We start from the raw sequence: 26666 nt of genomic DNA, 5'->3' as shown, positions 1-26666 counted from the left end.
GAAAAGATGGCGTCCTAGTCAATCGTCATATTATGAGAAAATCAACCAGTTGTGCAGAACACGTTATAGTGCATAGCAACAGACACGGGTGCACTAATGTGTCAAAACTTAAATCTCACCATTAGTACAGAACGTGTGATTATAATAGCTAACAACGAATGTTACTGAAGTGATGGCATCCTAGGCCCATCATCGACCTCGGCGGCTGTTCTCATATAAGATGGTCAACCAGCTGCACACGACATACTATAGTTTGTGAGCATTTGCTTGCACACAGGTGCCTCACTATTCCTTCACTCTCATAGCGCGATGGGACGACACCACTGGAGAGAGATCACAAGCAGGACATTAACGTGCTCTTCAAAAAATCTGTCTGCTCAATTACTATAAATTACTTAAACAGTAGCAATAACAAGTATATATTTACTCCACAGTACTACATGCTATGCGGTAAGGCGCCGTTTCAGCCGGTGTCGAAGAAAGAGCCCATCACTGCCTTCATGGATAGAATTAGGACCGGCAACTTTACTATGGACGGTTAGTATTTATTTCATTTTTTTTTTACTTCTGTGTATGTATTTAAATATGTTTGGCTATATGCTGAATTTGAGGATTTTTCTGTAGTGTGTTGGATAGTTTTTCATCTTGGAAAAAAATAAAATGGATAGGACGTTGAATTTAGGATAGAAGCATTATGTGTAAATATATTTTTTAAATATACACAATAGACTCCTGACACCTGTTGCTTACTGCAAAAAAAGTAATTGAATATTGTTCAATGAATGAATATGAATGCTCGAAATCTGAAATCTGAAAGTTAGGTATATGGAATTAAAAATATATACCATCACAACACATACTGCTGAATATCAATGAGCTTGTGATTAAACACAATAATGTCTCTCAATTTTGACACATTCTTTCTCTTCCATTTCATCTTATTACCAAGTAAGATTCAAGCTGTTCAAAATCATATCCTCGCAGTTTTCCACCTTGTAAGATGTTTATTTTTTATTTATCTTTTATTTTTATGTATAAGCTTTAATCTAAGTTAAACATTTTCCGTTGCCAGGTCCGATCTGGGAGCAGATATCGACAGAAAGCAAGCGCATCGTGCTGGGGCTGCTCGCCGTGGACCCGCTGCGCCGCTTCGGCACCGACGAGCTGCTGGCCGCGCTCGGCATCACCATACCTGACACTAGCAGTGGATTTAAGTTAGCTGTGAGTATACGAGAATATAGTATTTTTGTTTAAGATAGGCTGAGATGTCATAACGGGAAATCTTCTAGTCACCAAAATGAGGATGTTTCGGGGGACGAGGAACGTTACTGTCCTACGTCTCTATTTGGTATAATGGTGGGCATGGAAAATAATATGATATAACGGAAAATCTACTTAACAAAAGCACCTTTTTTATGGCAATCTGTCGCAATTAACGGCAATTTCTGCCAGAGACTCGCGTGAGAGAGTGACGACTTAAAGCCTTCTTTGAAGCCGCCCATTTTTTGTAATACCAAAAGTCGTTGACAGATGTCTTAAAGAACCCGAACTCCTGGACATTTCACTCATTACTGAACGTTTTGGTCACGTGCGTTGTATGTACCTAATTGACATAGAAGAAAGCATCCAACCTACTTGCGTTATGACATCTCTGCTCATCTTTCCTTACTCCGTATCATAACAGACTTCACAAAAAAATATTTGAATGTTGTCGACATTGCAACAGGTTTGACATCGATCTAAAAGTGAAGGAGAGATTTACTAAGGTAAAAAAACTAGTTAATATGAATGGGCAGGGTTTTTAAAAACAGTTAGAAATCTCAATCCCAAACATGTAGAATTTTAGTTTTTAATTAATTTATTTTTTCGCTTTACTCAATTTCTTATACTGACTCTATATCTTTCCACAGGACATGACCAAAGCGGACCTATACAAGCGTCGCTACAAGAACAAGCATCGGTCGTCCAGCGCGTCCGACGCCGCCACCTCACGCTCCGACACCACCGACACCGAGCTCACTGCCGACCTGCACAGCCGCCCCGACCACAACTCCATCGACAACGACGTGCAGCTCATCAAGGCCAACACCATCGACACACCAGTCACAGAGACCCCTGAACCAACCTTCACAGACATCGACGACGAAGTACCCCCCGTCAAACCAGTCGAAAAGACATACGCCAAATCTAGGTCCAAATTAGACGACTACATCTACATAGAAAGCAGTCAAGGCCTCGACGGCACTGAAGTAGCTTTCCCCAAAACTAGCCGCGCCAAAAAATCTAAATCTCCCGTTCCTAGGAAACGCAGAAAAATTGAAACTAGACAGACTAAAAAGGAAGTCAATGGAGACAGGGAGTTGCGCAGTAAAGTGGAGAATGGTACCCGCGGTAGGAAGACTAAGGAAGTTGTTAAACGGGTGCTTAGGAGTAAGAGTGTTACGGAGAAAAATAGGGCCACTAAAGAATCTATAGAGAATGAAAAGACGGTCGTGACCAGAGTCACTCGGAAGCGGAAATATGAGGAGCTAACCAAACCCGTTTTGAGGGAAAAGGGACAGAATGAAAGGTCTTCCCGCAAGGCCAGTCCCGAACCCGTAGTGGAAGAACGGAAGGTAGTTCGCGCTAGGAAAACGAAGGCTAAGAATGTTCCTGTGAAAGCTGAAATAGATGTATCTGAAACGAATGTTCGGATGACGCGGTCGCGGCGGCGGCGCCTCGAGGTGTCGCTGTCGCCCTCCGAGGTGCCGCAGCTGCTCTCCGTGGACTCCCGCGCCAGTGAGCTGTCTGCGAAGGCCAAGCGGCGGCCTGCCAAGCCGCGGCCTGCCAAGCCGCGGCCTGCCAAGCCCCGCGCCGCGCGCTCGCGCCGGTGAACACATCCACACTGCTCCCCCACTCCGATACATAATATTCTAGTTATCCCCCCTGCCCTCCCCGACACGGCGACCGCTAACCTCAAATTCCAAATGAGACAAATAGTGATGCAATCAAATTATGGACGCTTTGCTCACGATAGACGAAATAAAACTAATTTATTCAACGACGAAAAAAAGAGTAAGTTATATTTCTTTAAAGTGTGTAGGTAAGCCTCTGAGAAAAACTAGTTCGTGAAAATAACGTTAGACATGTTTTTATTTTTTAATCCTTTTATTTAATGTTACTATTAATTTTTAAGATACTTTTTTCCCTATTATTACCATTAGAATTAATTCTTTGAAGTTGGTTATTATGTATTTTTGATTAGAATAATTAAAAAAATAATTAATTAAAGAAATAGGTAAATTGGTGTGATTGAGCACTTATCTGTAGGTGAGAGTAAATTGTTTTGTGAATTAATATAATTTATTGTTTCATGGCGCTGCAGTATCTTGCTCCTTTGTTGCGATTTGTTCACGTGGGGGGTTCGGCTAGCGAGGCGACTGGATCCAACTGTATCAAACTGTCCAATCACCTCAACAATCCCTCATCTGATCAAATCATCATAGAGTAACTACAAATTATCCGTCACTCGATGTCAAGTTTTCGTAAATATCAAAATCGTTCACAGATCTCTTTCAGTAACTATAAATAAAAATGATTTAATTTGTTTGTGTGTGTATATTTGTTTGAATAGGATAATAGGTTAAATTTGTAAATGTTCCCTTCGATATAATAGGCGTTTGTATTACAATACATACTTCATTCTTCCACTTTGCAAAAAAATGTAAAAAAAATGAATATACATATATATATTTATTTATGGTGAAAGTGCCAAAGCAAGCTTGGAAATTCCGCTTATATATAACGCGTTCTAAATTATTTGTAATTGTTTCAAATCACATATAAATACTTCCTAATTTGTATACGGGTTGTTTAAAATTGTCAAGTAATCATTTGTAATGTTGTTTGTTGTGTTTGAGCGTACTTTAGTCTGTGGTGGCGTCGTCTTGTTCTTCCAAACTAAAACTTGGACTTCAGTTTCTATTCTATCTAAAGCAGAAAATACCAAAAAAATGTATAATGTTGTCCATTCATCTGCTTTATCTAGTGAGACTCGCAATCTTTACAATCTATTTATCTCTCAACAACACTTTAACTGAAAAAATAGTTAAACAACCCATACACAATGTTAATCTACTTCTTTTGTCGTTAAAAGCGCTTTTACCAAATAAAAACTATATTGTTTTGGGCTCACTTCCCTGTAAATATACTATGATAGCATTTAGTACAAATTCGGTGGAAGAGTTATAAAAAAATATTATTTATAATCAAATTTGAAGAAGGAAATAGTCTCAATTGTCAAAGTCTCACGTTACTCTATTACGTCGTGATACGATAAGGCACTGATGAATAAATATTCTAATATTAGCTGATTAAGCTTGACTGTGTATGTTTTGAATTTCAAAAATTTAGTTACAAATGAATTGTTGCATGCTGTTATACTTTAATGATGTAAATTGTTGTTAAAACCTAATATGTGCGCCAAATTCAGTTGTACGACTGATTAATATCAATAAATATAGTGTTATGTACTGCATTTCGGCTGTTCGGCTAAACATGGGAACGAGATCGAGCAAACTGCTCTCTCATTCACTCGCCGTGGAACAATAACTTCGCTTATTGATGTGAGTGACGAATTCCCGAAGTTTTAGCGAAACACTGCCGACAAGGACTTATTTGCATGTAACATTGACGAAAGATATAGACATTTTAGTATGTAGTACATGACATCAAATTTTGTTATATATATTAGCTCAAATATATATTACTGAATCTGATTTTAGATTATATAGCTTATACAAGTGTTTCATTAGTGTCAAGTACTTCCACCATTGATGGGTACATAGATTTTGTATGGATTATTTATTTCGTGGGTGGCTACATCCAACATTAGTTCAGTCCAATACCTTTTATAGTGTTAGTATTATTTAACCATACAATCATTGTGGGAGTACTTGCGCTAAACAGTATGTTGTTGCAATTTACAAACAATTATGAGCAATCCAATGTAATTTTATACACCTCAATGATATTTAGTCCATAGATTGTGAATGTTTTGAAGCAAAGATCTTAATTTATACAGCCAGTCAGAGAAAAGCCATGTTTTAAGCAAAGGTATACTAGTGCCGACGCGTATTACGATATACTTTTTGTTTCGGAAATTGTAAATTTCCCCGAATGCTTAACTCGAGTAGCCTTTACGTCACGTAAGTCGTAAAGTTTGTAAAAGTGCACTTAAATGGATTGTACCAAAAGATTATATAATTTTATAATAAAGTGTTAGTTAATGATGTCGGCGTAAAACAAATTTTGTAAGACGTTACATGGATGCCGGCTGGAGATATTGGATTGTAATAAATATACCATTTTAACATTATTCTAATGGTTTTATTGGTTGAGTTAAATTTTTAATCTAAAACTTTACCTTCCCGAGTATAAAAATTAAAAAGCATTTATTCAAAAAAGCAGATGATGAGACTGAAAAACTGGGCTTTGTGAACGTTAAAATTACTTGAGATAGCCCCCAAAAACGCCTGTCCTTCACCACTCTGTGGTTTTGAAGGTAAGAAGAACAGGCGTCTCAAACTCCCTAATCATGCCCTTGAAAGAGATCAGCCAGCTGTGCAAGACATGCATTTACGCAGACACAGGTGTACTTACTATGTCTTCACTCTCAAAGCCCGATGGGACGGCCACGATCCGACAGGACTGGAGAGAGATTTGGCGCAGAACCGACATTTACATGCTCTCCGATCTAAGTAGTATCCAACTTCCAGGCTTCGGCCTGTTTTGTGAAAGTTTCTGAAACCCACAGATTTAGATTTTTGACCGACTCGGGAATCGAACCCGAGACCTCGTGCACAGCACCCCGGTTAGCGACAGCTGGACCAACGAGGCAGTCAAAAAAGGGGGTAGGGAACAGACGGGTACGTCAGCATTTGCACTTTGCAGAGGCGTACCGATAGGGAGCAGAGGCCTCTGTGGCCATAATAACAAATAGAATAGGGCCATAATATGTTTTCTAGGATTAATGGGTGAAGAACTGAACAGAGAGAGGAAAGATGATATTAATAACAAGCTTATGTTATCATACCCTCTTATCCTTTGTGTGTGCGTGTTGGTGCAATGTGGGCAAATAGGCGTTGGCTTTATTCGGCGAATGATCAAAGCTACGATATCTTCAAAATTTAAAAAAAATACTTGTTACCAAAAATCATAGACATAATATTAGTAAACAGGACTGCGCATATAAACCCAAAAAACGAGCCGAGTGAAACAGTTAGTACGGAGGCTGTCTGTCCCTTTCTAATAGGGTGACTATGAGATTAAGCTATGTGAGACAAATCCGAATTTGCTAAGATTATTAAACACAGATTAGTATTGAAGTTTTAACTTACGCAGTTTGTGACCTTAAGATACTAATAAAGGCTTTTAATAATTAGCGGAAATTAGCAGTATAAAAAAAAGCAGGAAGATTCGAAGTGAAGACTGTTTTTTTTTGTATTTCTACTTCATATATAGACTGCTGAGCCATTTATGTCGCCTTTCTTCATTTTTTGGGAAGCTATAACAATAGTAAAACAGTTTTAAAATCCATCACCCATATTTTGACTCGTTACAAGAATTCATGGGCACCCTAGTTGTTTGGTTTACGAAAATGTTATTATTAGCTAACTTGTGGAACGATATATTGCAACCACCATAGGATTCACTTTTGCAAGTAGAAACGCAACACTTTTTCACCATTTTAATAGTTTAAATTGATTTAATACAAAAAAAAATAAACAAAATTTTAAATGCTGATTACGCGCCAAGAATGTTCAGGGTTACCGCTAGAAAATAAAAAAAAGCAAAATAAAAATTTATGTTGTTTATGTTTTAATAATAAATACGAATAAATTAATGCGATTGTTATTAATTTGTTGACTGACAATTGTTAAAATAAGATAAAAATATAAGTGATTCAATTGTTTTTGGGAAGACAAAACTTTTGATCACAACATTTTTTTATGCTGGCAAGGTGTTAGAAAGAGACAAACAGCCTCCGTTCGAACTATCCCTCTCGGCTCGGATTTGCCTCTGTGTATTATGCAACCAATTTAGTACCTTATTGCGTTAGAATAGAGTTCATTTTCGTAAATATATATTTTGAGCGTGCGCAATCTTGTTTAGTAATATTATATCTATGCCAAAAATTTACAAGAAAACTTAAAATTATCTAAAGACTCTATGGTACAATGACAGCATCCGTCGATGTTGCCACCAAATGAGAAAGGGTTCATTGGTATTTTATTTTAACAATGAATTCATGTGACGGAGATTTGTATGTTACCCGTCGTATACAATAGTTACCCATCTTACTATTTATTTTCACGTACATTATAATTATTTCGATAACTATAATATTGCCGATCCGTCTCGTTCCAGTCGATGAATCAAACCACCCGGTTGGTAGAAAACTATTCGTCATAATGTAGTTTTCGAATTCAGTGTATGACAACACCAAGAATGGCACTGTGGCAAACGTCAGACGATGTCGAGTGATAGAAAAATAATTAATTTCACGACGTTTTGTGTTAATAATTATGTGAATGATGAGATGAAAGTGTAGATAAATGTTAGTTTAGTGTTCAATAGTGATTATGGCGCATAGTGGTGGTGTTTTGAGTTCGGATATATCTCGGAGGAATCCACAAGATGAGTATGAACTCATTCAGAGAATCGGTTCGGGAACCTACGGTGATGTATACAAGGTAGGGGGCCTTTCTAAAATACTTTATTCTAGAATTTACACGTATTCTAGTCATTATCGACACGATTCACACACTTTCTCGGTCATTCAGTCGCCAAAAATGTCAATATAAATCCCGTTTGTCATACAAACTATTTTTCATGATGGAAAAAAATGTTGATAATCGACAGAATTTTCAACAATAAAGGTATTCAATGTTGTGTATTGTTTATGGAGCGATGTAAGAGATAAAAAACACGTGTTACTAATGACCTTGAGTGCAGGACAAGTCTGGTTTACTAATTAGTAGTGAACACACCCAGTGGTGTTGTGATATTCAAAACACATCACAGCTCTTTGTTCTGCCACTGTTCTTTATTTAAATAATCCGTGAATATTGTCTCTGATCACACCTCTAGACATTAGTTAGGCAATTATTAAGTAATATGTTCATTTAATTGAACTGCATTAAATTTTCTTGTTCAATAAATCTGACCTAATTTTTGACACAGAAATTTCTGTATTTTCGTTTAGAAAATACATCCATAATATCTACCTGCTTATCTTTAAATCAGTTTTTAATTCTACCAATGTTTTTTTTTAATATTTTACTATGAGTGAACTCATGTAATTTAGTTAACAATTGCAAAGTATTGAATAGCAGTGATTACAGTTGCATAACAAGTTGTTTTAATGTTAGTAATAGTTAGGTGTATTAGTGAGTCACTTCAAGGCCTTGTCTACTAGTGAAAAAATTAAACAATGCTACTGAAAACAAAATCATAACTGTTGTCTGTGGTAATAAGACTAGTCAAAGGAATTCAGAGTTGTAAAACCATTTTGATAAGTTTATCTATTTACATTAAAAATGTAGCAAATAATGTGACAATGACTGCATCCTTATTTCTCACGAGCTTCTGCTACCGGCTTCGCCCGTGTGGTGTGTTGATAAAAAGTAGCCTATGTGTTAATCAGGGTATCACCTATGTTCATACCACTTTCACATTTATAATATAAGTAGGAGAAGAGACAGGGATTGTAGGCTTTCCCGCACCTTTTAATCTTTCTGTAATTTTTATAAGTCTTATAATAAAAATTAAACTAAGTCTTCTACTTTTAATATAAGTAAAGTTCCATATAGCTTGTTTTTTTGGTATTTCTATACTTTTAACCTTTTAAAATATTCTGTGTTCACGGCCCTGTATCTATACCTATTGTTTATCAAGATTCTAGCTATTATACATCCAAAACTGTTCTATCGTTAAACTTAAACAGATATACAGTCAAACATTCTTATATTAGGAAATAGATTTTCAGTTTTCAGTGTCAATTTGCATAGTTAAAATATCTGTTACCTGTATACCTAGAGCAATATAATAGAATGTTGTAACAAGGCCTCCCTGACCTAGTGTGGTTTTGCCAAAATGTTTTATTGGCACTACCGTTTGTACACTGATATCTTCGTCAACAATCAGAGAGACATATTTAGATAGGTAGACAATATATTATGTGGAGTTAGAATTTAACGATTACTGGTTATTGTCAATACGTCAATATTTGGTAGTTTCTGGTGTTTGTCAATATTTGGTACAAACTATAAAATAAAAATTTACAGTTATGTATGCCTGTTGAAAGCACACAACACAGTTATAGTCCTATAATTTCAGCTAGATATCATTTCGTAATCTACCCTCTATCTTGTCATTGTATTAGCTTATGGCCCTCCACTGCTAAATGTAGGCCTTCCCGAAACAACAACAACAACCTTGGTCAAAATCTTGGGCTTGGGTAGCGTACATCCATTTTTCACAAACAAACGTCTAGATAGAGAACGGCCAACAGAGACTGAATGGACTGTGGATAGGAATTCAAGACAACATTCCTTAAATCATTAGCCCATTATCGCCTCTTTTGTCCATCAGTGCCCACATTAGAATCTTTTCTCTGGTATTTTTTATTTATTCTACATACCCTATAAGAGCTTTTACTATTTCCCTTTTTACCATTTCTCCAGATTTGAACAAGCCTGCTCTAACTGCCAAAGGTTCTAAATACCAGCATTCGCTTTTATTTTTCATTCACACTTAAATCATTAACTGCTCAACTCCTCTTAGGTTCAGCATCATCAGCATTTTTCTTTTTGTATATTTTCCTATTGAATTTATCTTGGATTGTGTCAGTAAATGTTTTATCTTTCTTTTTGCTAAAGAAGAAAGCGCAGTGACTAAGCCTTAGGATACTACACTTAATTATCTCCACTCAGATGATATTTACTAGTTTCTACAATAAATTACATTTATTTCAAGCAAGGAGACATACCTACTGTATACTTACCATACGAAATTACGAAATGTCAACATGAGTCAGTGTTACGTGACTCACGGGTGTTTCGGTTCGATTCCCGCGTCGGAACCTCTCGTGTCAGGTGGAGTGGCCTTGCTAGTGATTTTGGTATTTTATTGTTTATCTGATAATGTCGATTTTTGGTCAATGTCAGACGGTTTTGTGTTTGTTGGGTGACAAATTTGAAAGGCCTGACTATGATAGAATGTGGTGATTGGAGAACAATAAATAATGACAAAAATTAGGCTAACTTTATATACGGTCGTACCTAAGGGGTTGTTGGGCGTAAATCCAATAAACTGTACATTGTTGTAGAAGGGTAAAACGGGACCCTTTTACTGAGATCAGGCTGTATGCTGTATCTCATGCTGAAAGTAAAAATTGATGAATGATAATTTAATTCTAAAAAGTCTTGTTTACAAGTGAAAACGTCACATGTTTATAAATGTGCTTTCCATTTTGGTATTAAGATAATCTTTGTTTGACCGATAATATCGCGGCGTTGTAAATCCGGATCAACATTTTTTCGCGAAAAACGGCCGAAGGACACTCGGTGTAAAGTACTTTTATTTTTAGATAGAACAGTTTAAAAAATACTGCGTTTGATTAATTGATGATTACTTACAATTAATTAAATATGGCGTATTAGTTTGCAATATTTATAAGTTATACATAACATTTAAAATTCTGAGTTGGATGCATAATAATATGAATGAGAGTTTAATAAAAGCGACAGGTCAGGCATTAGATCACTTTCTAACCAGTTTCAAACTATAATTATAATTTTATTATATTACAGTCACACGTCATAATAAGAATAAATTGCGTTATATCTTCGGTATACTAATATTATAAAGCTGAAGAGTTAGTTTGTTTTCTTAAACACACTAATATCAGGAACCACTGGACCGATTTGATAAAATCACAATTGTTTCAAGCTCTATAGCTTAGCTCTGTAGCCTATGGTACCTATTTATCTGGATGCGCGGAGTAGCGTAATGAGGAAGCATTAAGCATTAACTACAGCACAGTTATAATTAATAGTGCATTCTATTATTGTTATATTGTTGTTGTATCCTAAAAGATTTCGCAAAAATATAGGTTCCCATACAAACTCCCAGTCACGTTGTCATCCAATGGCATCGAATTCTTCCACCCATACAAAACTTTTACCCGATTGGTTTGACGCGTGACGCCTTTGACCCTTAACCCTCTAGGGAATAGCTGGCTTCCAATACACTTGACCGTTTTCCATGTCCTTTTCAATGCTTTGAGGAGAATGAAAGAAAATTGCTTGTGAAAAGATCTGGTGAAATAACAGACTTATTTTAGTGGCTAGTGTGAAAGGATCCATACTAATATTGTTTGTTTGGTTGAATGCGCTAATATAAGGTACTACTGATATGAAAAAAAATCTTCAGTGCTAGATAGCCCATTTATCGTAGAAGGCTATATGGTTTTTATTCGAGTGTGAGACCGAATTAATTTCCACGGGTTGTAGATGAAAAAGGTTACGAAAGCTGGTGTTCGATACCCTTATTAGTTTTTTTAGCTTGTCAATTTCTAAAGTCCGATATCATATTATAGTAGGGCAGGTCATGTCACATTAGAAAATGAATGAACTCTGTTTATAGGATCTGGTGTGATTTCTCAGAATTATCTTGTAAATGAGTCATTTCCTTACGTCGGGCAAGTTAATGATGTCATGACAGTATTTACGTAATTAACAGTCAATGTATGCTCATTAAGTAAGGGCTTTCGTAAATAATCAATTTTACTTTACTTTTGAATAATTTGTGGCTTATAAACTAAGTCGTTTATTACCAAACCAGTCTTCTGAGTAACACAACATAAAACCTTTACAGAAACGAGTCCTAGTTTACGTATTTCATGACCTAAAACAAGCATAGTCTAACACTAACAATATTATACTGTGGTATAGACGCCGCTGTCGATCGCTGCCATGGAGAACAAAATGACTAGCGAAGGTGCCATAACGGAAAATCGCCTAAGAAAGTAGTGCGAAATTCGAGTGAGCGGGGGACGAGGAACGTTGCGGTTTTCGCCCTTATACAACTTCTTTGGACCCGACCATTTTTTCTATTCTAATACCAAAAATCGTTGAAAGATGTCTCAAAGAACCCGAACGCGATGTTAGTTCAATCGTAATAATCGTTTTGGTCATGCCCACCGTACGAATTTGAGCTAGAAGAAGGCGCTACCTACGTGGGGCTACGAGGTGTTCGAAAGAGTTACCGCAGCCCTGGTACATAGGCCTAGAAGGGACACGATGGATTTTTTGTCATTAAGATTCTGATACTCCCTCACCACTGCTAACCCACAACGGAAGGGTCATTTGATGATTTTTACCATCGGAAAAAAAAACTTATCTGCATCATGGCATCTCCGCTCATCTTTCCTTACTCGGTGTTCGCAGCCGATCGGTGATTTAATTTTTAAGTGCACTATCAAGGCCTTGCTGATTCAATCACTAAATGCTCTAATAGACTTGCTTGGCGGTGCAATATTGGTGAATGTTTCTAGAATAGAGGTAGTAGCGTCATCCTTGGTGTGAGTAGAAGTGCTGGCAGCATTTGCTCAGTTTATGATAAAACTTTAGCTGATATAAAAAAGCAACATTTTTATTTGCCTTCAAAAGGCTACGAAACTTCTGAACCGATTTAAAAAATTCTTTCACTATTCCCGAGTAACAGAGGCTATATTTTATCCCAGTACGGGCAGTAGTTCCCAAGGGACGTGGGTGAACCCGCGGGGAAACGGAATAAATAATTTTAAATAATTTAATTTAATTTAATTAATTAATTCGTCAAAAAAATAACGTGTGAAGCTTATCCACCATTCCAAGATAAGAAGGAATGTTGGTTAACCGCAAGTATAAAGCGAAAAGTTTATATTACAAGTACTACATGAGAAATATTTTAGCCACCTGACTCATTACAATGAATGTAAGAACTTAACCGCGTCACAAGTTAAGCAATTACAACAATTTGTTTAACTTTTACTTGAGAGTAATACAACCACAATCAATGTATTTGAAGGATGTATCTTCTTAAACTGTATTTTATTGTATGAAAAGCTTCCGCCAGTGGTGTCATCCGTGATCCGTGGAAAATACTCCGCTCACCCGGATAAAACGTGGCCTTTTTTTAACGACGTCAAAAATCATCAAATGACCCCACCCGCTGTGGGTTAGCAGCGGTGAGGGAGTGTGAGACTTACTGACTAAAAACCGTCGTGTTCCGTCGTAGGCCTTTTATGTACCAGGGCCGCGGTAACCCTTTCGAACAATCCCGCAGCCCCGGCAGGATAAACTGTGGCCTTACTCGATAAATGGGCTCTCTAAATCTGAAAGAATTTCTCAAATCAGACCAGTAGTTCTTAAGATTAGCGCATTCAAGTAAATAAAAAAACTTTGACATGGAAAAGAACCCGCGCATTGGTTCTTGAGAGGCTGGTGCTTTAACCACTGACCAGTTGAAAACAGTCCGATAAAGAAAAATAAAGAAACCATAATAATTGTGTTGAACAATGTAGGGTTAATTTTTCTCCGACGCAAAAGTTAAAAAGGTTTTCTACTATGCTTTAAAAGTGATTTAGTGAAATGGAGTTTGTTACTTAATGGTATAAAAACATGCTATGGTCACATAATTTTGTAGTAAACGTAGTATGCTGGGTCAAAATGGGTCATGTTATGGCAAACAGGCTTGCTGGTATGTGGTCACTAGGCAGTCTCGCCTTTGGGCTTTGGCAAACCTCAGTAATTTTTTGTATTGCTCAATTAGACTAGTCTGGTGGTCAATGTGGCCTTTGACATTGAATGTGGTTTTCAAGAGTTGCCCCTTAAACTACGGTGCCCGAGATGAGGCTTTTATTGGCTACTAGCTTCGACCAGCTTTTCTCATGAGGGGTCTACTAAACGTGAAGAAGTAATAAACATACAAACACATTTACACATACACACTCACAAACCTTCGAAATATTAGTGAGTCAGAGTGACTAGCGTCGGTAGTAAAAAATAGACCAAATAACAAAAAAAGTGCAATATTCTTGAGTCTTTTACTGCAGACAGACAGACAAAGCTACCTCACACTAATAATTTTCTAAAATACCGCAATACAGCACCACACATATTGTGCCTTCAAACTTCAAACATATAACCATACCCATAGCCTGCCGCTTGGCAGATGTTAATAAAAATGCTAAAATCCACCCATGGCGTGCTCCCCAGACATGCAATATTGTAAATTGTTCCACGACTTTAATATTTGCATCCATATTATGTGCTTTAAAAATATTGTGCTCTGAAATTATGAATATGCCTAGTGCCTTCGTCAGATATTGGTATGGGATATTTGAAATATGGCACGATCCCAATCTTTAATTATTGACATTAGTGGCATAATATGCATTAAACTTAAGAAAATTCTATGCAACCTAGTCACACGATGTAAGTGCTGCTCAAGCAACATTATATTACTGTAACACTTAGGTAAATTACTGCAACATACAGCCTTTTAGTACCATTTCAATACTATGGAATCAGTCAGGTCTTACGCTTACTATTAAGCAAATTCAACACATTAAACATACGGAAGAAACACCAGTTACAACAACAAAAGAAAGATGGATCGGAAGTTGTATGAATATTTCACCTTCCTCACCAAACGGAACTTGAGTAGCAATTACCACATCATCATTTACCCCATGATTCAGAAGCTATGACTGATCTACTCATCACTTCTGAATCATCGGCTCACACACTTAGGTTGACTTGCACCATTCCGAACCATTTTCAACGTTAAATTATTTTATTTCTCTTAGGCCTTTTCAAGCACTTGATAATGTCACAAATATAAAGTTTGATCCTAGTTGCCCTTTCCAAAAGTAGCTTCCTATGGAGAAGAAGAGGCAAGAAACTCCATGGTTACTCTTTTTAAATTAGCAGATATTACAGTGTTATAGTATGTATTGCTACATACAATACTAGCATTCGAAGATCAAGTAGAATTTCAGTTGTTAAATCTCCGTTTTGACCAATAAGCGGCAAGTATACGGCTGGTTATGGTTTGGTTATCGTTATATTAAATGGTGCAACCAGGTCTTAGGATTTTATGCCTTGCGTGACTTCGATTCGACTTGAATTATTCTATTTCCTATTGCTGTAGAATAGGCCGTGCTTCCGGAATCTGGGTTGCGCAATTTTCTTTGTTATTTTTGTTTTGGAAAATATGATAAGCTCTATAAATGTGCAAGTAATTTTAGTAAAATCTGGAGTGGAGGTTATTATTTAACGACGTCAAATCATTAAAACGCTTTGGCTGTCGGCAGAGGAAGGGACATATTTTACTTAGCAGTCTTCAGCGTTCTTCGGCCTTACATACTTACTTATAGGTTCAAGCTTCATACTTCATTAGGATTTTGACTTTAGATCTCTAATCTGTTCGAAATTTAAAAAGCTATTCATCTTCCAGTCAATCTTCGTAAAAATATCAATACATGGAAACGTTTGTTTACCAACCCGTACGTACTTAGCCTGCTTCTATGTACGCTCCAACCCTTTGAAAGAGGCCATCATCATTAGTCACCATACAGGTCAAAACAGATGGATTGACCTGTGCTATACGGCCTTGCGTGACATTACCCTAGGTTATTAACTCCTGCAGTAAATATGTGTTTAACTATGATAAGTTCGTTGCACTAGCTGTGGTTAATGGATGTTGATTTTAAACGAGTTTTATTGAATTTCTATGACACATCATCAGCAGATTTGATTGTGCCGAAATAATTGGCTCTGAATATGTTAGGAAAGGTGAAATAGCTGTTGGTCAAGAGAAGTGAACTGGTAGGCTCATATTAATCAAGATTTATTATTGTTATCCTAGAATACTATTAAATCTGCATATTTTGCCTGTTTAGTATGAATGGACATTACTGACAGACAAACTGATGTGGTCGATGGAATATCAAGGAAGCCAATGATAGATTATAAGAAAATTAAAAAGAAGTATAAATTGAAACGACAGCTGAAGAAATAAGTTAAAGAGAGAAACCTCAAGAAATTAATCTTTGAATTAAATTCAAGAAAGTCTCACAATAACTTATCCCGCTCAATTTCTGATCATCGTAATTTATTTCGACATTAATCAGAAACTTTTTAAACGTAGAGAAAGTCGATACAAGTTATCATGTAATTTGACGATTCAATGAACAAATAATAATTATATCCGGTCCCAGTCGCTGTTGTCCAAATATTGATGCGGTATTATCTGAGTGAGATTGGTACTCGTGTATCATTTGGGTCTTATAAAGTCTTATTGTTTTTTTTTTCGTGAACATGTCGTATTGTACATATGTACTTGAGTTGGACTATCTGGTCTTTTTTAACTTTTTCTATTTCATTTCATGGGTTCAGGTTGAAATTCTCTTTCAAGGATTGGTTTTGGGCAGTTTTTTAATCCTTGTTTCGCATACTATTGTTCTTTCATCAATAATGCTTCAGTCGATTTCACAATTTCCAAAATGGGCATAGTTATTGTAATGGTTTCTCTATTTACAATTCTGATAAAGCAATGATCTCAAAGTACATATTGATTGTATTGTGTTGATTTTCCTCGTCATTTAAATGAATAGATATGTCCTTATTGGCTTGGCTTGAGTATTGTCTATCGAGCTCTTCTTTACTTTAAAAGCTATCGGAAGCTATTGAAATTATGCCAACTACGCGGGTTTTCCGTACGGATAGCATCTTAGCCGGTTTCAATGACATCAACATCTGCCTTGTCTTTTCCCAACTAAGTTGGGATCAACTGTCAGTCTCACCGAATGCAGCAGGAGTACCAGTATTTTGCATTGGGGTGATTGCCTCCCCATCTGACCTTTTCCACCCCGCCTCCTGATACGATTGCCAAAGTTTTTCAAATGACAACCAGGACCGGGAACAGGATGTAACGTGCCGTTCCGAAACACGGAGGAGCTCATCACGATAAGACGGTCACCCATCCCATTAGTCAATCTGAATGTAAACGATGTATATTATGTGCCGTATATTATATAAACGGTCAATCAGTTGCATTGTGGATTGTTATGCATAACAAGTATTTGATTAATGTGCCTCTGGGTAGGTTCCTACTGTGTGAACCAGCCTATTAAATATGGGAACTTGGTCAGATGTCCTTGGGATTTCTATAATGGGTTTTGTAGGCACAAATCTGGAAAGTGGTCTTTGGTTTAATTTATCATCCTCCTGCCCCTATCCCAATTTTGTTTGGAGTCGGCGCAGCATGTTTTCTTCTGCCATATTCTTCCATCAGCTGACATCTCACAAATCATGGTCTTTCCTCTATACCGACTTAGACACAATCCATCGTTTCTTTAGTGGTCTTGGGGCAATCGTTATTATTAAATCAATTTTAGATTAATTGCTTCTCTATTTTTGTTAATAACGAATTATTGGCTGTAATCGCCTACCGTTTGTTCACCTGTCAGCCACATTCATAAATGGCCATGTTGAATTATTATACCAGCTTGCTAACTATTTATTTACTTGCTAACATTTGACCACGTCATAACTCTCTACCTAACTATTTATTCATACCGATAAGGAGAAGAATGTGTTTAACCAATACGATTGACCAATGACCGCTTCTGTTAACGTAAATAAAGAAATCTTGAGGTCAGCTGCGCAATAACAAAACAATCATCGTTGATAGATGATTTTTATAGCACCATTATTATGTTCCACTAGTTTCCGCCGATGATTTTGCTTGCTTCCTAAGAAAGCTACATTCTTCACCTTAGAGACATCTTGGTTCTGTCCAGTCGTGATAAAATAGAGTTCTAGTCAAACTCAATGGCAGTCCGCAACTATATTCAGAGCACAAGTATGCGTATGTAGCCCATACTCTTCCACGCTCGCCACCGCTGATGCCAAAAATTGCTTTCTGCGCAGAGGCTCGCGCAGTGACTTGACGACAAAAAGATTGGCGAGAACAAGATACCAATACTCATGTCATCGTCCCATTATTATAACTACCAATAACAGAAAAACTGGTTCAATTGTCGACTTATTATAACAGCTGTGTGTAATGGAAAAACATACGAAATCTAGATGTTTACGTTAAATGTTAGCGGTTTTTGTTTTATTACTTACGGCCGATCTCAATAACGTACTTACCTTTAACCATCTGTTACATTACCGATCTTTAGTAGCTACAACCGCATTTGTGCGTTTCAATAAACTAAAGATAGATAGGAATATCAACCTTTACTTTGATCTACCTATGGGAGGGCTTACCGCTTACCATAGTTAAGTGGATCCATAGAAAAAAAATAAAGAGCGTCTCAATAAGATTTTGACCGTTAACTTTAGTTTGTTTTTGTTACTGTCAGTTAAAAATTTGCTATCTCCCGAAATCGGGCGATTAACTGCTGGTTTACATAGTAATTACAACTTATTTCATAATAAAATGGATTTGTTCAGTGATGAAAGTGATAATGAGATATATGAAGCTGGTGTATTTGATTCTGCGACAGCTACAGTATCTGGTGAATGCAGAGTATACAGTCGCATTAACTATGAAAGCGAATTTCTGACTCGGAATTTACATTTAGATTAAATAAAAGTAGTGTAAATGAGTTATTAGTAAAAATTTTACCAAATTTAATAAAATTTTATAAAATTGTTGCGCAAATGAGATTTCCAACCAAATCACAAGTCGAAAACTCTAAACAATTCAAAACAGATGCGACTGCGAGCGAGCGCGGGAATTTGACAGCGCGATATCGTTAGCGTCGCGTCGTTTGCTGGCAAATGTCAAAAATGCGTTTTATTGCATCATGTTAGAAAGCATTTCATCATTATTTTATTATAAAATTTCACCGTTTTCATATAAATTATAAAAGCAGGTTTTTTTTTAAAGTACAATTTTACTGAAGCTAATATCGTATAAGCAAAAGTAATATTGTTCACGAGAAACAAAACGTAACGCATTTTTTGTGAGGGAAAGGACCTATCTGTCTTTAACTGTAGATAACGTTACGGAAGTTTTGTTATTGAGACGGCAGTTATTGATAGATCAAAAGTAACAGTAAAACTCTGGTAGCTAACCGAGTTTAACTCTTGGTAGAGTATTGAGATCGGCCGTTAGTTATCGGTTTTACATGTTGATGGGAATTGGTTTAAATCAAAATATAATGAGGATTGAGGAATGTGTGGTGCGGTCGGTTCGTAGATGGGTTACCATCTTATGACTAATTCCTCCATGTTTAGGAAGGCACTGTAAGCTATTAGGTCCTGGCTGTCATTTGAACGTCTTCAGCAGTCGTTACTTTTAGTCAGAAGCCAGAAAGACTGACAACCGGTCTTATCGGGTTGCCCAGGAAACTGGGTTCAATAGGTCAGATAGGCAGTCGCTTCATGTAAAATGCTGGTTCTTTGATGCATCTGGTTAGACTGGAAGCCAACTCCAAAATAGTTGGGAAAGGCCTTTACTTTTCCAGATATTTTCCTATTTTCCTTTATTGAGTATTTTTGTTACTTTGAACTTACCACATCATCAGCAGTGATAAAAATCGATTTGTCAAGAAAAAAATATACGATCGGAGCTTATTATTATATGATCTCTCAATTTGTAAACTTGTCTTATCTTTATTTATGGCTATCAATCTATCTTTAGCCACTAGTAGGATGAGGATTAAATAAGTAGTTTAGAAAATGATTTAGGCTGTATTATACTAGGACCGGTTTTATACTCATGTCATTTATTGAAATAGTCTAGTTGTATTTATTAAAAATCTTCCATTGACCAATAATACTAGAAAATACCAAAACATCGAGAACATTTTATCTAGGTAACTGGGATATTATATTACCAAATCTCCCCTTCTCTTGTGGGCGTACCATTAGAACGACTGTCAGACTACCTTACTAAAACCCACCCATTTTCCTTCTGGAGTCCTTAGTGTTCCAATTCCACTCTGCGTGTATCGGGAGACGTCAGAGTCAGAAAAAAGAGAAATAAAGATAGACAGAACCGTATTTCCTATTTTATCATTAATTAAAATTACAGTCAGGCTTATCATCTCTCAAAGTTGTTTCTTTCATGCAAGCATATTTCGTTTATATTGTTACCGTTTTGATGATTTAATCTTCTCAGTTCAATGGTGTGTCATATCTCTAACTTATTTCTACCTTTTTCAGATCTAGTCTCTCACCTCTTCAATAAATAACTTGGACTTGTCTTTCCTATCCACGTTTGCAATTTACATTTAAATAACATTATGATATCTTCAGACGAACGCTCTCAGTCTCATTATTATCGGCATACCAAAATAGATGGGTAGCATACACAAATGTTGGAATAACAATAATTTTATAACAATGTGTTGGGCACATGTTCTGCCGTTGTTTTTGAAGTACATACGTCATGTCTGTGATCCTTTTGTTATTAAATTGTATTTTTGGAACGAGCCCCTTGATTTGTTAACGAATTGTTTCATAATTAAGCTGAAAATAATTAATTGCTGTGTGCTTGTTAATTGGTAATTTTACCTGTGTTTGCGAAAATATGGAACTGATGCTGTATAATTAATTTATTTTGGTGGTAATTTGGGAGTTTTTATAAAGGGTACATTCAAGTCGTCAGAGTCACCTCGTCTGGCCATTGGTACATTTTGGAGAATCAAACCCACTACATTTATAACTGCGTGGTTCATTTATTTACCTACTATTCTATGGAGATATTTTATATCCAGCAAATACTGAAAATCTTACGACAAAATGTAAGCCTGAAATCTTGCCAAAAGGATCCTCAAAGGAAAGAAGAAGAATAACACCATTTTTTAATTCGAATTTATGTAATTCACCCATCTCATAACATATAGCTCCGAACCTAAGGTTAGTTAGTCAAGTGGCACTGTCAATGGCACAGGTTCGATGCCCAGGCAAGGTCGAGTGACAAAACGAGTGAAAGTTGAACGCTGCATGTTTGAGCCGATACGCTTCGGCTGCCGTTGCTGTAACGTGCGATGTTCGTATTGCAAGAGGAGAGGCAGAGACAACAGTGTCTAGGTTTTTTTGGATATCAAGTAATTTAAGGACAAATAATTTTGCAAAAAATCATCATCCTCCGACCCTTTTTCCCAACTATGTTGGGGTCGGCTTCCAGTCTAACCGGATGTAGCTGAGTACCAGTGCTTTACGAGGAGCGACTGCCCTATCTGACCTCCTCAACCCAGTTACCCGGGCAACCCAATACCCCGTGGTTAGACTGGTGGATCCCTATACTTTCACTGAATGCAAAAATCAATTGCAACAAGCTATATCAGTGATTTAATCTGCTGTTCGAGTTTGCATAGATAATGTCGATAAATTCCGTAATGTTATCGATAAACCGTCGCCGTTCGCGTGACCGATGGAATTACTAAATATGTGTCATGTTTATTTGCAATACAGTTGAAACTTTTAATTAGGTACCTAGTGTAATTTCGGTATCTGGTCTGGTGTACAAAATGTAATCGGAATTTGATTTTAGAAGCCGTTAGGCTAATTTGAGAGAATTCAGACACATAGAGGTGATTAAATTCGCTCTCGCTGCATCCACAACTGGAGGGGTCATCTGATGATTGAAGAAAAATATTCCCATTTAGGGAAATCCGGTATATCATGTTAAGAACAAACTACTAGATTGCTTATTTTGTCCCAGATTTCCAGACGTGAAGTAATAGCTTCTTATAACAATTTTTTACCTATCTGGTACATTTTGAGCATGGTCGTGATAATTTCTTTAATATTTCATAGCAGCAGTTTAATAATTAGTTGGCAGGTATTATTTCTAAGCGAAAGTAAAATAAATAAGTATTGTATTATAACAGTACAATTTACGGAACATATCGTTCGCCGTCGCGTGCGCAAGGAGTTTTATCACATTATTTAAATTGAAGCTATTTGCCTGAAGATCGTGCAAAATATCACTCGCGGTCGTTTTCTAAAGAATGTATGTTATGTAAGTTGTAGTGAAGAATTGGAAACTGAAGTGGAATTACTTTTTATTATTAAAAAGTGAAAATAAACAATTTATTCTGGCTTTATAACGCTTCACTTTCGTTCTTTAGCACTTCCGCGGCTTCTAAAAGCCTAATTCATCTTCATATTGGCGAAGTCGGATTAGAATGGTCTGGTCTGGAACCTACTTTGCAACTTCAGAAGTATTTTTTAACTAACTTCCCAAAAAAGGGGAAGTCCTCAATTTGACTTCGTATACATTTTTCAGTCGGTGGCAAAATAAACACAGCAGCAGTCATCGTCTTCTAGATCCATGATAGTTTGATATTTTCTTTGTCTTTTTTTTTCATTAAAAGAATTTAGAGCAAAAATTGATAAAGTTCACTTTATTTTTCATTTAACATACAAATATGGAATCCACTCTTAATTGAAAATTTTATCAATCTCATAGAATAAGCTTTGGTTTCCAATTTTGGGTAGCTGAATAACAAATGTCTATGTTTGGGAGATCGGCTTTTTGACAATTGAACCGGTTTTTTAGTTTTGGAGGCTGATAATTAGATATGTTTTGGTAACTAACCTACAAATGTCAAATGACAAAATCTCTACGTATATTTGGGATCCAAGACTAATCTGTAGTACTGTAGTCATTTACGTGAACCCCTCATTGGCTCTCTTTTTTGCTTTTCGCTCTTGATAAACAGGAGTTGCAACGAACTTTACCCTGTATGACAGTTAATGTTTTCTTGCAATAAATTCACGTTTATATTCCAACCCAGTGCTCTGCCTACAATCACGTAACAACAGTTATCTGTCGCCAAATGCAGCATATTTGACCACTGGTTTAATTAGTAAAACTTGCGCCCGCCGTGTCAATGACCTCGTGACAAGATTGCTAAAGTTTAGCGGTGTAATATGGCGTGGAATTCATAAATAGGTATAAAAAGAGGATTTTTGTATGCCTCAAAAAATGATTTTTTTTTTATTTATTAAAAAGCACCGCATTTAAATCGGTTCATCCATTTCGGCTCTACCATACCACATTCGTACAAGCGAACTACGGCACAGATTCATTTTTCCGATCCTATAACACTATTTTTACTAGAAGAGAAAAATCTAGTACGTCTGGGAAGGAATCATAACATTGTGCTCTTTTAGGAAAAAATCAAAATCAAAAATCATTTATTCAAACTTGGCTGCAAGACAGCACTTTTTGAACGTCAGGAATTTACAATAGACAGCATCCAAAACGCCCACCCTTCACCACTTCCTATGTGTTTTTGCTGGGAAGAAGAAGAACTTTGGTCATAACATAGAACTTGAAGAAGTTAGAGTGCTAAGTTATCCACGCATTTTACGTCTTTTTAATTCCCCTTACCCATTTTCTCTCTTCTTTTAATTCTTTCTTCGCTATTAACAGGAGTTACCCCAACAATAACAATGTATATTTTATCCTCATAATGCTATTAAGCAATATGCCAACAGGAATTCCTGTTGACCCCTCCAATTAAGCTTATTATGATTGTGCTAGTGGGTGGTTGCGATATTGCAACTCGTCGCTAGCTATAGATTTATCAGGATAGTTTTCGATCGCAAAAATTTGGACAAGTGTAAGGATTTTTAAAATTTTTGTACGCCGCTATATAAGGTTAAACATGGCTGGACTATTTTTTTAATTAACTTCTTCCATGCTCATTGTATTAACAATATTGTTTTACAGAAATGAATGACTATGATCCAGCTTCGAATTTCCTAATGGCGAAAAAGTATTTCTTGGTTATCACTTCACTTTGGTTTGTTGTGTATTAGTTTACGCAAAATGATTATGTTCGTAAATTAACGACAAGATATTGTAACAAAGTTGGAAGGTTTTTTGGAATAATTTAAAAGCTGTGTATTTTGAGAAAAAAGAAGAGTTGTGGGTTCGACTCCAGAAACGTCATTTTCATTTCTGCTTTCTTAAGAAGTATAAGTTTTCGGCAGAAAACATTGATTTGACTTTAGGCTCTTAAATATTATTATTATTTATTAAATGTTAACAAGTTTGCGATAATCTCTTAACCTATCGGGATTTTTTATTTTGTTCCAAATAATTGATTACGCTCCGAATGGAAACTACCTATGTTTTACAAATTATTATTTTTAATGATAAGGAAATGTATGTAAGTGTGTCAGCAGCCCAAATCTAATGCATCTTATCTGAATGTGCCATTGCGTTTGATTTTTTAAATCAGAACTAGCTGTTTCCCGTAGTACCACTCGCATCCTGAAGCAAAAGGGCACTGCTTCCTGTACCAAAATAACAAAATCGTATATTCTTCCCCTGGGAGTCAAGCTATCAAGTCATACTTCATCCAAAACCGTTCTGTCTTTTACCATACCCGACACATACATTAACGTAACTTAGCAACTAAAGATGATTTATTTACCTTCACAATCATCATCATTAACTCCAAACCCATAGGGAAACGGCGACTGTTGACAAACATTATCTTTTTAACACTACACATATGTACGGTTTGGAGCACTAAGTTAGTACACAATTAACTGCTGGGAACAATGGTAGACACTTGAGTCAGACGCCGCGTACATTTGTAGGGTTGGTGGACTAAGTATTGTACTAAGATCCGTATTATTATACATCTTTGGAGTCTTAAAGAGGCTGGATTGAATTACGAATATGTCTTTCTCTTCTATTCTTCTCTCATCATCATCATCATCATCTCAGCCATAGGACGTCCACTGATGTGTGTGCTGAACATAGGCCTCCCCCTTAGATCTCCACAGACACCTGTTGGAAGTGACCTGCATCCAGTGTCTTCTTCTTCTTCTTCTTCTATTCTTCTCTGTCACTAATAAAATAATGAGAAGTGTTTATACATTAGTGACGAAGATATGTTACAAATGCGACTCATACAATTTTACTAAACATTCGTACTTTAAGATCGATCCTGAATACCCTGAACCCTTCAAAATATACTCGCTATTCCTTTTTCTTATAGGCCAACCAATCGAACATCAATTTCATTTTCACTGCATCAGCCTCCATGCAGCCAATCAAAAAAACAAACGAATGCATCGAGAACGAAATGAAAATGAATGAAAAAAAAAAATGTTGCTTCTATCTACGTTCCTATGTCTGGCAGAATCAATGATACATTGAACTTTTATTTATATACGAGAAAAGTTGGGAACAATAAAAGTTTTTTTTTACACTTTCTTTCATTTACTGAAGAGTCTTGCGAGACAATTTCAGTTTATGCGGTCTTAGTGATTTATTACTTGGATTTAAAGTGTGAAGACTCTTTTCATGCGGTGAAGAAGTGGAGGCATTGAAAAAGTAGGCTTTGCTTCAATAGTTTTATCTATGGCCATTTCCGAAAATATATCTTATATGTATGTCTTATAAATGTGTGTCTTGAAGCACACAGTCAAGAAATGTGTGTCTTGTATGTGTGTGTTAATTGAAGCGTCATCTTCTTTCTTCTATATACTGTTGAGGTAAATCATAAATATGTAGCATATTCTTTTTCCCCGAAACCCCTGGAATTGGCTTTGAGATTCCCAAAATCTTATATCAAAAGGATTCGCAAAATATTTTGGCCATCCCTGCTACAAAGTCGTAGCTTCCGCCAGTCTGTCCGTCTGGCCATTACAATCAATGAATCGTTGAACTTTTTATGATTATGTGAAAAGGGGAGAACTTTCAACTTGGTGCAGCCGTGTGAATTATTGTCTGTCTGTTTGTGGTCTTGCAATGCATTTTATTATGATGAATGGAGTGATTGCCAAAATTGTCTGTCTGTATGTTTTGGTAAATTGTCATTTGTACCGGGTTTCAAATATGATTTTGGACAGGGAGACGCCATTTAAGACCCGTCGTTTTTAAATAATCATAGTCAAGAGGCTCCTTTGCTCAAAAAGTTATTTAAAAATCAAACCAACTTAAACAGCTCTTTAAAAAAAGGTCAATATATGTTCTATTTCCTTTTGTAAAATTCTTTTAGTCTTACTGCGTGTATTTTTGCAATTCAATTCTGTAGGAATTTTTGCACAAGACACGGAAGCTATATCAATACATAAACCAGCGACATACCATTTCACTTTAGGGCACACGAGTTTATCTATTTTTAGGATCCCCCTCTTCCTCATTGATATTTAATTCATATGTAATTTTAACCAAAAATCCTCTTATAATTCCAGGCGAAAAGGCTCAACGGCAACAATGAGCTTGCTGCCATCAAGGTGATCAAGCTGGAGCCGGGTGATGACTTCGCTATCATACAGCAGGAGATCCTGATGATGAAAGACTGTCGACACCCGAATATAGTTGCGTACTATGGCTCTTATCTTAGAAGGGATAAGCTGTGGATCTCGATGGAGTATTGTGGGGGTGGGAGTTTGCAGGTACTTTTATTATCAGAACTTACCAAATAATATGCAGACGCAACTTAACTTTAAGTTCAACTTATGAGTATTTTTATCGCTGAAAATGTAAAGATGAAACAGATTTGATTTGATCAAGAGCGGTCCTTATAAGAGAGTGGCATTCTTATTCTGTAGAGTGGTGTATCTTGATAACATTTAATT

General features: G+C 36.4%; 2 protein-coding genes across 11 annotated transcripts in view; both read left to right on the top strand.

Moving 5' to 3' along the window:
* The window catches only part of LOC124643007 (ribosomal protein S6 kinase alpha-5-like), a 101728-nt gene extending 96372 nt beyond the window's left edge, over positions 1 to 5356 (top strand). For all 4 annotated transcript variants that reach the window (XM_047181842.1, XM_047181845.1, XM_047181844.1 and 1 more), the window contains exons 16-18: positions 435 to 537; positions 1073 to 1221; positions 1911 to 5356. In XM_047181842.1, the coding sequence (XP_047037798.1) occupies positions 435 to 537; positions 1073 to 1221; positions 1911 to 2873 (1215 nt within the window). In that variant the 3' untranslated portion in view covers positions 2874 to 5356. The remainder of the gene's footprint in view (positions 1 to 434; positions 538 to 1072; positions 1222 to 1910) is intronic.
* A 2118-nt stretch (positions 5357 to 7474) lies between these two features.
* LOC124642928 (mitogen-activated protein kinase kinase kinase kinase 5) overlaps positions 7475 to 26666 on the top strand; it is a 36954-nt gene continuing 17762 nt past the window's right edge. For all 7 annotated transcript variants that reach the window (XM_047181692.1, XM_047181691.1, XM_047181690.1 and 4 more), the window contains exons 1-2: positions 7475 to 7733; positions 26280 to 26483. In XM_047181692.1, the coding sequence (XP_047037648.1) occupies positions 7623 to 7733; positions 26280 to 26483 (315 nt within the window). In that variant the 5' untranslated portion in view covers positions 7475 to 7622. The remainder of the gene's footprint in view (positions 7734 to 26279; positions 26484 to 26666) is intronic.

The sequence above is a fragment of the Helicoverpa zea genome, chromosome 26, assembly GCF_022581195.2.
Source record: "Helicoverpa zea isolate HzStark_Cry1AcR chromosome 26, ilHelZeax1.1, whole genome shotgun sequence".
Taxonomy (NCBI): Eukaryota; Metazoa; Arthropoda; class Insecta; order Lepidoptera; family Noctuidae; genus Helicoverpa; species Helicoverpa zea.
Note: the sequence above shows the minus strand (reverse complement) of the source record. Positions and strands in the feature narration are given on the sequence as shown.